General features: G+C 41.0%; 1 protein-coding gene across 5 annotated transcripts in view; it reads right to left on the bottom strand.

Moving 5' to 3' along the window:
- Positions 1-7818: 7818 nt before the first annotated feature.
- The window catches only part of LOC139469449 (transmembrane channel-like protein 7), a 37926-nt gene continuing 32655 nt past the window's right edge, over positions 7819-13089 (bottom strand). For all 5 annotated transcript variants that reach the window (XM_071251624.1, XM_071251627.1, XM_071251626.1 and 2 more), the window contains one exon: positions 7819-10003. Coding sequence is in view for 2 of the 5 variants with exons in the window: in XM_071251626.1 (XP_071107727.1) it covers positions 9934-10003 (70 nt within the window). In the remaining 3 variants the exon portion in view is untranslated. The remainder of the gene's footprint in view (positions 10004-13089) is intronic.

The raw sequence follows: 13089 nt of genomic DNA on the forward strand, positions 1-13089 counted from the left end.
CAGTTTCCGTTTTTGTCATTAAATATTTATTATCTATCCATGGTGTTTTCATGACTTATGACTTCTTAATTTGTTGAGCCTCAGAGGAACACATAAGCACCCTGAGTGAGTGAGTGAGTGAGTTGGGTATAATGCTGCTTTGAACCATATTTCAATTATATCCCAGCATGTGAGCTTGATGTGGGAGGAAAGACCAAATGATATACATTCTAGATGTTGGCCATTTTGGCAAATCACACAAGCATGGGTGTTGTGCTGATAAAACCGAAAAAACATGATCAGGGAAAAGCTGTTATTAATGCCAACATTCATAGGTTCCTGTTAGGCCTCAGGGACACAACAAGTGGCACCATGGACAGCAATATGGCCTCTCCTACATCATGCCGTGTGTGGCAAAGCTAGTCACAAATCCTGGAAAGCAAACATGAGCATAATATCTCCTCCAATAAAGCTAAGAAGAGGGTCTTCAAAACTGGTACATGTACCTGAACCAGAACCAGAATTGTTCATCTTCCAAAGAATCAAAGACATTACTAAGACAAAAACAGAATAAAGAGCAGCTTCAAGCACCACCACTAAAGGCCACCTCTATTATAGAGGCCCCAGTAGAGGTCCAGTAGTCCTTTGGTCCTCTGGACATAGAGGTAACTCCATCTCCACATGACACAAATAGGAGTACTACAAAGTCTTCCTCATATTCCCTGATGTATCTATTGTGGAACACCACCATGAATCCACAAAACATACAATTGATTTGCAGAGGTCTTAAGAAGAATTTTAATAAAATAAAACTATTTATTCAAGATATTAAACCGTCAGCTTTTTGTCTCCAAGAAACTTACCTAAAAAACACAGATCAATTTGACAGTACAGCTCTTACCATTCATTTTCCCTTCCTGGTGACAAGGCTACAGGAGGTTCTTTATCCGGCAGATGTCCGTGTAGCTTTAAAATTGGTGTTTACATTGTGTTCACTGTATCTTCCACCTCCCGCAACTATCCGCCAATCAGACGTTCTGATTTTGCATGACAGGTCCCCAAAGTCCTGTACAATCAAGGACTATTTGAGCGGTCATAATCCGCTATAGGGGAGCACTATGGGAAAAATGTTTGAAGATTTTATCTCAAACAATGATTTATGCATCTTCAGTGATGGATCTAATACTTATCTGATCCTGCCACTGGCACATACTCCGCCCTTGATCTTTCACTGACAGATTCAAATATCTTAAACTTATTTGAATGGTCGGTCCACGATGACCTTTGTGAAAGTGGTCATTTTCCAACAATGCTTACAACTATTAATCCCACTGATGAACCACCTTCAACAAGGTGGAACTTTACAAAGGCCAATTGGTCTATATTCCAAACACTATGTACTGGAAAACTAAAACCTGACAATTTCAGGAATGTTCCTGATCCTTTACAACTCTATTCCGATCAATTCAATGTATTGGAGACGAAAGGATTCATAAGTCCTCTGCCAACCCTCATATACGTAAACCATGGTTTGATTATGATCCTAAACAAGATAGGAAAAGGAAGACAACTGAGAAATACCCTAGGGTGTACAACCTGAATAACGTTAAATCCACAAGCGCCATCATTCAGCTATAACCCTCAGTTTCAGGGGCTACAAAAACAACAGGAAAAGAAAAGTCAATTTTAACTCTGATAATGGTGATGACGAAAATGAAACATTTTCACTTCATGAATTGCCGTATGACAAGCTCATGACACTGCAGCAGGAGCCGACACTATATTATCAGTTCCTGAAACACTTGCCTGATTCTTGTTTGGAAACTCTACTTAATAATATTTGATGAAATATGGACAACCGAGAATTTCCCTTCTTCGTGGCATAATGCCATTGTCATTCCTACGCCAGCAAACTGATCAATCCAATTTCCGTACCATATCATTAACTAGCTGTGAGTGTAAAACTATGGAGTGCAGGGTCAACAATCGAAAAGTTGATACTTGGAGACAAATACCCTCATGAATAACATTCAGTTGCTTTCCGAAAGACAGGTACCATCGACCATTTGGTGCTTTAGAATCATTTATTTAAAAAAAATCAATTGCATTCACTTTTGTAGTAAACACATAAGGACTCAGAATTATTTTTAGATGGTACTCCTATCAAGGTAGTAGAGGAGGCTAAATTCCTGGGCCTCATATTTGACCATCATCTCACATTCTAACCACACATCAAATATCTAAAGACAAAGTGCCTGAAGGCTCTCGACTTGTTAGAAGTTGTTTCAAATGCCGAGTGGGGAGGGGATCAGACAACTCTCCTTCACTTGTACAGGTCATTAATACACTGAAAACTAGATTATGGTTCCACTGTCCATGGTGGAGCCTGCAAAAGCAAAATTAGACTCTATACACCGCCAAGGCCTAAGGCTCTGTTTTGGAGATTTTAGGACCTCTCCTGTGGACAGTCTGTTTGTTGAACCTGATGAACCTTCCCGCGAACAACGCCACATTAAGCTATCACATATATTTACATAACTATACTGTATTCAAATCAATCAATTCCAGAATACAATTGTGTTTTCAACCCCATGTATGAAAACCCGTGTCGAAATTTGTCAAACCTGGTTTCACCACTAAAAAGCTCAAACGTCCAAAACAAATCCTTTGGTATATCAATATAACCAAGCACGAACAAAATAATTATAATTCCCAAAGATCTATTTTTACAGACGGGACCAAGGATGGTAGCAAACTTGCATGTGCCACCATCATTGGATCCAAAGCTGTTTCCTCGAGAATACCAAATAATAGTTCAATCTGCATTGCTGAGGCCACAGCTATCTACCTGTTTGGGGTATATTAAACAACAAAAAAAGAGTCATCAGAAAGATGACAAATCCCCACGGCAGCTGTCTGTAAAGTAACCACAAGTAAATATGCAATTCTGTATGTAATGAGTCAAGAGTTGAATGTTCTTTAAGAAGCATACATTGTTTACCAACAAAAGATCCACCATGGTCGCATCCATATGAAATGGAAAGTAAAACGTGTGTTTCTGTGTTGTTTTTTAATGCAAACAAATGACAAATTACAAGAAACAATCATATAGTCAACGAAGTCATCTATATCCCCCACCCATTTTAACACGTTATGGTCCCAAACCAGGTAACTGACCCAACATTTCTCTCAGCCCATGTCAAAATAGCTGCAACGGAAATTCTAAAATAAACATTTCTAAAACTCCTTAATATCAAATGGCACCTGTTCAGTATGTACTTTATATATGGACATGCAATGTTTGGCAAGGAACAGTTTGGCAGTTTATTTGTTATACTCCATTAGTATACCCACCCTATATGAAAACTTAAATCCAACTTGTTGCCATGGAAACGTAAAAAATAAAAAAAATAAAAATTCCTAAATAGCAAAAGGCACCAGTTCAGTATGTGCCTGGTAGACATGCAAAGTTTTGTAAGAAAGTATTAAACAGTTATTGAGTTACGCTCCGGAAACGAACACCACCCTTTTAGAACCTAAGTCCAACTTGTTGCCATGTAAACGTAAAAAATAAAAATTTCTAAAATTCCTAAATAGCAAAAGGCACAACTTCAGTATGTGAGTGATAGATATGCCAAGTTTCAATCAAATACACTGAATTATTTTCGAGTTCTGCTCCCGAAAAGGAAATGATTACGGAAGGACAGACGGACGGACGGACAGACAGACTGGCTGATCGCTATATCCCCCCGCATTATTTGCCGGGGGGATAATAAATGTAACAATTTCACCATATTTTCAGATTCCTTGTCTTACCTTCAAGCACTTAAAAGTGCCTCATCGAATCATCCTACAATGTTCCACATTTTGGAACTGTATACTGATCTTTCTACTGGTCAATATGACATCGTCCTTTGTTGGTTACCAAGTCATGAAGGCATAACAGGTAACTCAAAAGCCGGCGCTACAGCTGTACACGGGATCTCATGCAAAGAGGATAGGACACCCAGGTAGGAATCAATAAACTTCACGAATTTAAACAACAGTTGGTCATACCTACTTGGGTTGTCAGTCAAGACATGATGAGGTCTTTCAGCGACAATATCGTATTGGCCACTGTTGGTTTACCGCGAATATCTGCTGAAAACAGCTGAGGACAAACCTCCAACGTGTATCCCTTGTGATTAAAGGATCACCACCAAGCAGATTTTGCTTGACTGTGTAGACTTTGCATTCACAAGGGATTCACATTATCAAACAGTAAATCTGAAAGATATTTTTCCCGTGTGAGCGGGCATCTCATTTCAAGCTACTTGATAGAAATTGGTCTGTATCATAATTTTTAAATACGTATGTGAATAACTAATTGCTTGTTTATTAAATTTGGTGTGATGCTTTTATCAACCAAAAATATTGAAGGCTCTACCTAGGAGGTTAAAGTACCGTAAAATGATTGCCCCCTTGTGTTGACATGTAATTCCTTTATAATCAATGTAACTATCATTAAGCCAACTCATTGCTGAGTATTTTTAAATATTTGCTAGTATTGTGCCCACTCCCCACTCGGCAATATGCCAGCTACATGACGGCAGCCGGTTCATAATCGAGTCTGGACCAGGCAATCCAGTGACTGACATCGTGAGCATCAATCCACGCAATTGGGATATGATGACATACATCAGCCAAGTCAGCGAGCCTGACCACCCGATACCTTTAGTCGCCTCTTTCAAGAAGCATTGTCGCAAGTCACGGTGATCCCCAGCAAGGTGGGCTAGCTTTGGTGGCTGGTGGCTTATAGCTCGTGTTTTAAACAGTTATAAATAATATTGTTAGGATAAAATATGTTTGACAAATTTGTTTTTATATATAACTTAGTATTCATGTCTCATTTGTATGTAAATATAATGGCGATGCGACTCACTCACACACATTATTACTGCGGTCAATGGACCAGTGTGCACTCGTTTATCATTCTCAGCTCCCTGGGGAGTCTACAACCCATGTTACCTGTGAGGCGCTAGCAAATATATCCAGGTATAGAAATGGTGACACTGGCCTTTGACTAAATAGGCCAAAAGAATTCACTTGCAGGGTCTCATCCTAGAAATTTTACTTTAACCTGTTTATTATGAGACATGAAACAAAGTACTATCCCCACTATTCACACGACTCTGTTGGCTACAGGCCTTCTGAAAATGTCTTTTTTTCATTCTTGATTTATTTTTCAATTCATATTGACCACATGAAAACATGACAATTAGATTGTTATAAAACTACTGTTGGTTGACAAACAAATTAAGTTGAGTTTTTGAGCATTGAATTTGGTGCAATGGACTCAGAGATAAAGGGAACCAATATAGTTTGCAACATTGTCAATGCCCCTGAAGTTGAATACTGATCATGATTCATAGAGCAACTTTGAATCTGCTCATAGACTGAATCTGCTTGTAAACTGAATCTTCTCGTAGACTGAATCTGCTTGTAAACTGAATCTTCTCGTAGACTGAATCTGCTTGTTAACTGAATCTTCTCGTAGACTGAATGTGCTTGTAAACTGAATTTACTCATAGACTGAATCTGCTTGTAAACTGAATCTTCTCGTAGACTGAATCTGCTTGTTAACTGAATCTTCTCGTAGACTGAATGTGCTTTTAGACAGAATCTGCTCATAGACTGAATCTGCTTGTAAACTGAATCTTCTCGTAGACTGAATGTGCTTGTAAACTGAATCTACTCATAGACTGAATCTGCTTGTAAACTGAATCTTCTCGTAGACTGAATCTGCTTGTAAACTGAATCTTCTCGTAGACTGAATGTGCTTTTAGACTGAATCTGCTCATAGACTGAATCTGCTTGTAAACTGAATCTTCTTGTAGATTGAATGTGCTTGTAAACTGAATCTGCTCATAGAATGAATCTGCTTGTAAACTGAATCTTCTCGTAGACTGAATCTGCTTGTAAACTGAATCTTCTCGTAGACTGAATGTGCTTTTAGACTGAATCTGCTCATAGACTGAATCTGCTTGTAAACTGAATCTTCTCGTAGACTGAATGTGCTTATAGACAGAATCTGCTTGTAAACTGAATCTGCTTGTAGACTGAATCTGCTTGTAGGCTAAATCTGCTTGTAGGCTAAATCTGCGTGAAGACTGAATCTGCTTGTAAACTGAATCTTCTTGTAAACTGAATCTTCTCGTAGACTGAATGTGCTTGTAAACTGAATTTACTCATAGACTGAATCTGCTTGTAAACTGAATCTTCTCGTAGACTGAATGTGCTTGTAGACTGAATCTGCTCATAGACTAAATGTGCTTGTAGACTGAATCTGCGTGAAGACTGAATCTGCTTGTAAACTGAATCTACTCTTAGAGTGAATCTGCTTGTGGACTGAATCTTCTCCTAGACTACCATGCCCAGTATAACATATATACCTCACTCAGACACGGTATACTGACTCCAACCGACCAGTCCTTGTTTCAACCCCTTAATGCCGAGCACCAGGCAGGGTAACAACAAGTACCGTCTTTTAACGTTTTTTAGTATGACACGGCTGGGGGTCGGTGCCGGACTTTCCGCTCCCTGGGCCTGCACTCTACCACTAGACCAGGGAGCCAGTCTGTGGGGTACAACAATCGCTTGTGTTGATGACTGATGTTGAATTATTATACAGATGATTTCAGTATAATTTATGTTTTCCTAAATAAGGGGCTTTTATCCTATGGAGATTATGTCCAGGTGGGCTTTTTACCTATGTGGCTCTTATCCACAGGGGCTTTTGTCTGCCCACCTTCAGCGTGTAGCAGTCTCAGTGGAGGTGTTGCAGAGCTTGTGATGAAGTTTCCTGGATATCAAAATGGCTCCATGGATATTGGTAATAGGTGTCATTTATGGCTAAGGAAAAAGACAAGTTTGACCTATAACAGGAAAACAGAACTCAGAAATTATTAAAAAATAGATTTTTTAATGTTCCTCATTCAAGGATAAACATCTGAATAAAATATTATATATACAATTATAAAAAGTAACTGTAATACGATACATGAACACAAAAGCACAATATCCACAATTGTAGAGTTTCAATATTGGTTTCTATGTTGTGACCATTTGTTGCAGCAACTAAACTAGTCCAGCTGCTGCAGCAAGTCAACTAGTCCCTCTCTCACAGCAACTGAAGTTGTCCCTCTGCTGCAGCAACTGAACTAGTCCAGCTGTTGCAGCAAGTCAACTAGTCAAGCTGTCATGGCAACTCAACTAGTCCTGCAGTCACCTCAACTGAACTACTTCCTCTGCTGCAGCAACACAACTAGACCAGCTGTCCCAGCAACTCAACTAGACCAGCTGTCCAGGCAACACAACTAGACCAGCTGTCCCAGCAACACAACTAGACCAGCTGTCCCAGCAACTCAACTAGACCAGCTGTCCCAGCAACACAACTAGACCAGCTGTCCCAGCAACACAATTAGACCAGCTGTCCCAGCAACACAACTAGACCAGCTGTCCCAGCAACTCAACTAGTTCTGCTGTCCCAGCAACTCAACTAGACCAGCTGTTCCAGCAACACAACTAGACCAGCTGTCCCAGCAACTCAACTAGTCCTGCTGTCCCAGCAACTCAACTAGTCCTGTCCCAGCAACTCAACTAGTCCTGTCCCAGCAACACAACTAGACCAGCTGTCCCAGCAACACAATTAGACCAGCTGTCCCAGCAACACAACTAGACCAGCTGTCCCAGCAACTCAACTAGTTCTGCTGTCCCAGCAACTCAACTAGACCAGCTGTTCCAGCAACACAACTAGACCAGCTGTCCCAGCAACTCAACTAGTCCTGCTGTCCCAGCTATTATGTCAGTTAGCTGTGGAAGTATAGACCTTGGAAAATAGACCTTGAAATGAGAACCACCAAGCCAAATCACTTCATTGTCCAGCCTTGTGATGTACTTGGTAACCCCCGGAGATAAAGGTGTGTGTATGCTAAGCTGCTATGTACAGGAATAATGACACTGCCCACAGGCATTACATGTCTGTTCTGATTTACATACAGTTGCATAAACAAGTCGGTATTAGTGCATGAGTTTAAATGCTTGTGGTACACACTCCCCTGAAGGACACGATCCTGTCCCTAGTTCTTACATCCTGCTACAAATACGACTGTGTAGAATGTAACACAAACATAGCTATATTTCACCAACCAATATGGAGCGAACTTGAATAGATATAAAATACTTCACCACTGGTACATCAAGATAGAATCTTAATGCTTTGTAACAGATTCAGTGGAGTTAGATTGTCACACCATCAACTGGTTCTACTGGTGATGATAATGCAATGACCAGTCACTGTTTGTTAAAATAAGCATATGTCACAGTGAATTGGCAAAGTTAACTCAATAGACAATGACCTCGTGAGTAAAATCTCAGAAACTGTAATCCCCATGTACGTTATTGCATCAGAAAATGAAGATTGACTTCAAAAAGTGATCTGGCTCTAATACCCATGCTGAATCCACCCTACCCACAATCATGTATATGCTGAATCCACCCTACCCACAATCATGTATATGCTGAATCCACCCTACCCACAATCATGTATATGCTGAATCCACCCTACCCACAATCATGTACACGCTGAATCCACCCTACCCACAATCACGTACACGCTGAATCCACCCTACACACAATCATGTATATGCTGATTGTCACACCATCAACTGGTTCTACTGGTGATGATAATGCAATGACCAGTCACTGTTTGTTAAAATAAGCATATGTCACAGTGAATTGGCAAAGTTAACTCAATAGACAATGACCTCGTGAGTAAAATCTCAGAAACTGTAATCCCCATGTATGTTATTGCATCAGAAAATGAAGATTGACTTCAAAAAGTGATCTGGCTCTAATACCCATGCTGAATCCACCCTACCCACAATTATGTACATGCTGAATCCACCCTACCCACAATCATGTATATGCTGAATCCACCCTACCCACAATCATGTATATGCTGAATCCACCCTACCCACAATCATGTATATGCTGAATCCACCCTACCCACAATCATGTATATGCTGAATCCACCCTACCCACAATCATGTATATGTTGAATCCACCCTACCCACAATCATGTATATGCTGAATCCACCCTACCCACAATCATGTATATGCTGAAGCTCTGTCACAGAATGACAACACTGTTACATTTGTCAACCAGTGACAGTCTATGTCAGACAAGCCAGGACCATCTTCAGGAGGCAAGGGAGTACAAAAGTCCAGTTTCCACCCTTGCCGAAGTAGGCTGGAATTTCTGGGCTCGATCGTAGTGCCACCATTGGCTATTACGAATAATGTCCCTTCTGTGTCCCTCCTATTGACAATCAGATTCCACCTCTCCTATTACATGCATTTGCTTCAAACAAAATGGCGCTCCCACTCAAGACAATCTGACTGATAATCAAACAGATCTTTCTTCGTGAAGTGCATCAAATCAAGTGAGCATCTTGATTAAAAACATGAAAAGATTTGGGAAGAATTTGTTGATGCCGAGCTTGCAATACACATGCTTTGCAAATCCTGCAATTGACCGAAATTTGCATGGCAGTTTACGAACCAGATGTCAATTTCATTACAGGATTTTCATCTGACTATGCATGGACTCATTAGGCCAGCCATAAGATCACTCCATAATTCCAGCCTAATTCGGCAAGGGTGGAAACAGGACTTTTATAGTCAGTATAATCCCTTGTCTCAGGAAGATGAGCCAGGACCTGTCTCACTACTACTGATGGAGAGTGTCTGAACCCTGACAGGCTGCAGCATAAACAACTGTAATACTTCATCACCACATTGTGCTGGTCACCATGACAACACAATCTCGCTGACACGACACATCAGTAGATGGAGGAGGAACGATGACACACATTTCACATCACCTCCGAGGCCGATTCACTGACTGGAAGATTGTCAGACATGTGGGCTGAATCTCACATTCGAGCTGACGTCTCCACCAACTGTCGTGCGAAAGCCCTTCCTCCTGAAACACAGAAAAGAATTTGTTTCTGCTGATGTCTTGAATACATAACACACAAGCAGACAATACACACTTGAGTTTAGGTAGATTGGGAAAATATTGGATTCATCTCGTCATCTCGTAATTATCCTCTTAGATATGTTATAAACAAGGAGCAGAAACACGTCAGGAGAATACATCAACATGACCAAGTGAATTACATTGTGTTGAACCAGCATCAGGCAAAGTACTTGCTGCCATAATTCATAAACACAATAAGAGACTTGTTAACTTTTGAGGTTCATTATATCAGTAATAGATAGGAGTAAAACATGTTCACACAAATCCGGTTCGGCACAAAACATTACATCAATTACATCATATGCAAGAAAAAATGATAATCAACACTGAAATAGCACATTGACTGTCCAAAGCAGGTACTACATCAATTAAGCAATAACTGTCGGCTTGAATCATTTCCAATATCAAAACAGCACTCTATATGGAATATATTTGTCCATGCTACAAAACCACTCAAGATGACATTGAAATAGTGGCATGGTTTACTGGGTCTCATGAAGCAGTCTTACACTAGCACTATCTCCCCCACACAGACCTACCTTCACTGTAGCAGTACCACTGCTTTGTTTACTGGGTCTCATGAAGCAGTCTTACACCAGCACTATCTCCCCCACATACAGACCTACCATCACTGTAGCAGTACCACTGCTTTGTTTACTGGGTCTCATGAAGCAGTCTTACACTAGCACTGTCTCCCCCACATACAGACCTACCATCACTGTAGCAGTACCACTGCTTTGTTTACTGGGTCTCATGAAGCAGTCCACACTAGCACTATCTCCCCCACACACAGACCTACCATCACTGTAGCAGTACCACTGCTTTGTTTACTGGGTCTCATGAAGCAGTCTTACACCAGCACTATCTCCCCCACACACAGACCTACCATCACTGTAGCAGTACCACTGCTTTGTTTACTGGGTCTCATGAAGCAGTCTTACACCAGCACTATCTCCCCCACATACAGACCTACCATCACTGTAGCAGTACCACTGCTTTGTTTACTGGGTCTCATGAAGCAGTCTTACACTAGCACTATCTCCCCCACATACAGACCTACCATCACTGTAGCAGTACCACTGCTTTGTTTACTGGGTCTCATGAAGCAGTCTTACACCAGCACTATCTCCCCCACACACAGACCTACCATCACTGTAGCAGTACCACTGCTTTGTTTACTGGGTCTCATGAAGCAGTCTTACACCAGCACTATCTCCCCCACATACAGACCTACCATCACTGTAGCAGTACCACTGCTTTGTTTACTGGGTCTCATGAAGCAGTCCACACTAGCACTATCTCCCCCACATACAGACTTACCTTCACTGTAGCAGTACCACTGCTTTGTTTACTGGGTCTCATGAAGCAGTCTTACACTAGCACTATCTCCCCCACATACAGACCTACCATCACTGCAGCAGTACCACTGCTTTATTTACAGGTCCTGGAGAAACATGTGACAATAATATGTAAAACTCTCAAACCTAAATGCCTGTAATATTGGAATAAAAATGGCGTGCAGTTAGTAAGATATGAAAAAACAACTATCTCCAGAAGAAAGTATGAATGACTCCATTAAACAGTAACAGGCCATATGCGTCTGTAATGCACACGCTTGAAATGATTGAGTAAGAGGTTAGTATAACAAAATACTATCTGAAGAATGTTAGTCAATAGCAGTGTTTTGCAGCATGTCTAAACTCTTACTGAATACAAACAGAATGTAAAGCTTGACATGCTAATAGATTGCACGTCCTATATATCCCTGTTCAGGTTCCACAAAGTATCCTTCACACAACCAAACGTGCAGCGTCAGGTTTCAAATACTAAATTTGCTTGCTTAATGTAATGCAGGAAACATGATGTCACGCTCTCGAAAGTGCCAACTTTCATTCTCTCTCCTTAAAGCTTGAAACACACTCTCTTAGCCGATGTCTATCATGTTTTCTGCCTGAAACGTACTGCCACACTGAATATTGTAGTAACCCCAACTTTGCATTTTGAACCTTCAATTGCACACATAATTATATAGAAATTCCTACAGACAATAAGTCTATAAATTTCAGCTTCTGGGGCAATGTGGCCATCAAATCATCTGTTTCAATATCAGAGATGATTATTGTGATTTGATACCACTGATTGACCAATCAGAGTCAAGTTTTTTCCAAATTCATGGTAGAATGATGATTACACTGGTCAGTACAAGCACACATCCAGGAGCTGTGTGAAGTACTTGAGGCAGGTAGCCAGTGGTTGAAAGCAGTAGCCACATCCCCCCCCCCCCCATCCCCCTCCCCCCTACACACACCTAGTCCCACATCCCCCACACCTAGTCCCACATCCCCCACACCTAGTCTAGAGTCCCACATCCCCCCATACCTGGTCTAGAGTCCAACATCCCCCCACACCTGGTCTAGAGTCCCACATCCCCCCACACCTATTCTAGAGTCCCAGATCCCCCCACACCTGGTCTAGAGTCCAACATCCCCCCACACCTGGTCTAGAGTCCAACATCCCCCCACACCTGGTCTAGAGTCCCACATCCCCCCACACCTGGTCTAGAGTCCCACATCCCCCCACACCTGGTCTAGATTCCCACTGCTGACTCATGGTCAGCACACAATCTCAAAGAGATGACTGCCCATATCTGTAAATTACTTGAAACTGCCACACTGTCAGATCCCCACATGAGTTAAAGCATGACACACACCTGATTCGTGCAAGTACAAAATACAAAGCGATATTTTGCTGAACATTACCGTATATATCAAACTACTGAATAAATCGAAACTCAGGGAAACATATATTGCAAATAGGTCTATGATATATATACCATCACACAGTTAACAATGTATCAGTTATGATAAATCCCAAAGTCCATACCACAATCATACCACAGTCATTTAGTATATCCCAAACTGCCAAAAATAGAATTCGGCAATAAACACAAGCCTATGATGCAGTAAATCACCAATTCCTTGTGAATGAACTCATTCAATCATCAGCATTCACCAAACTGAAATAAAAGT

Source organism: Haliotis cracherodii, unplaced genomic scaffold (genome assembly GCF_022045235.1).
Source record: "Haliotis cracherodii isolate W230 unplaced genomic scaffold, xgHalCrac1.p SCAF_2, whole genome shotgun sequence".
Classification (NCBI taxonomy): domain Eukaryota; kingdom Metazoa; phylum Mollusca; class Gastropoda; order Lepetellida; family Haliotidae; genus Haliotis; species Haliotis cracherodii.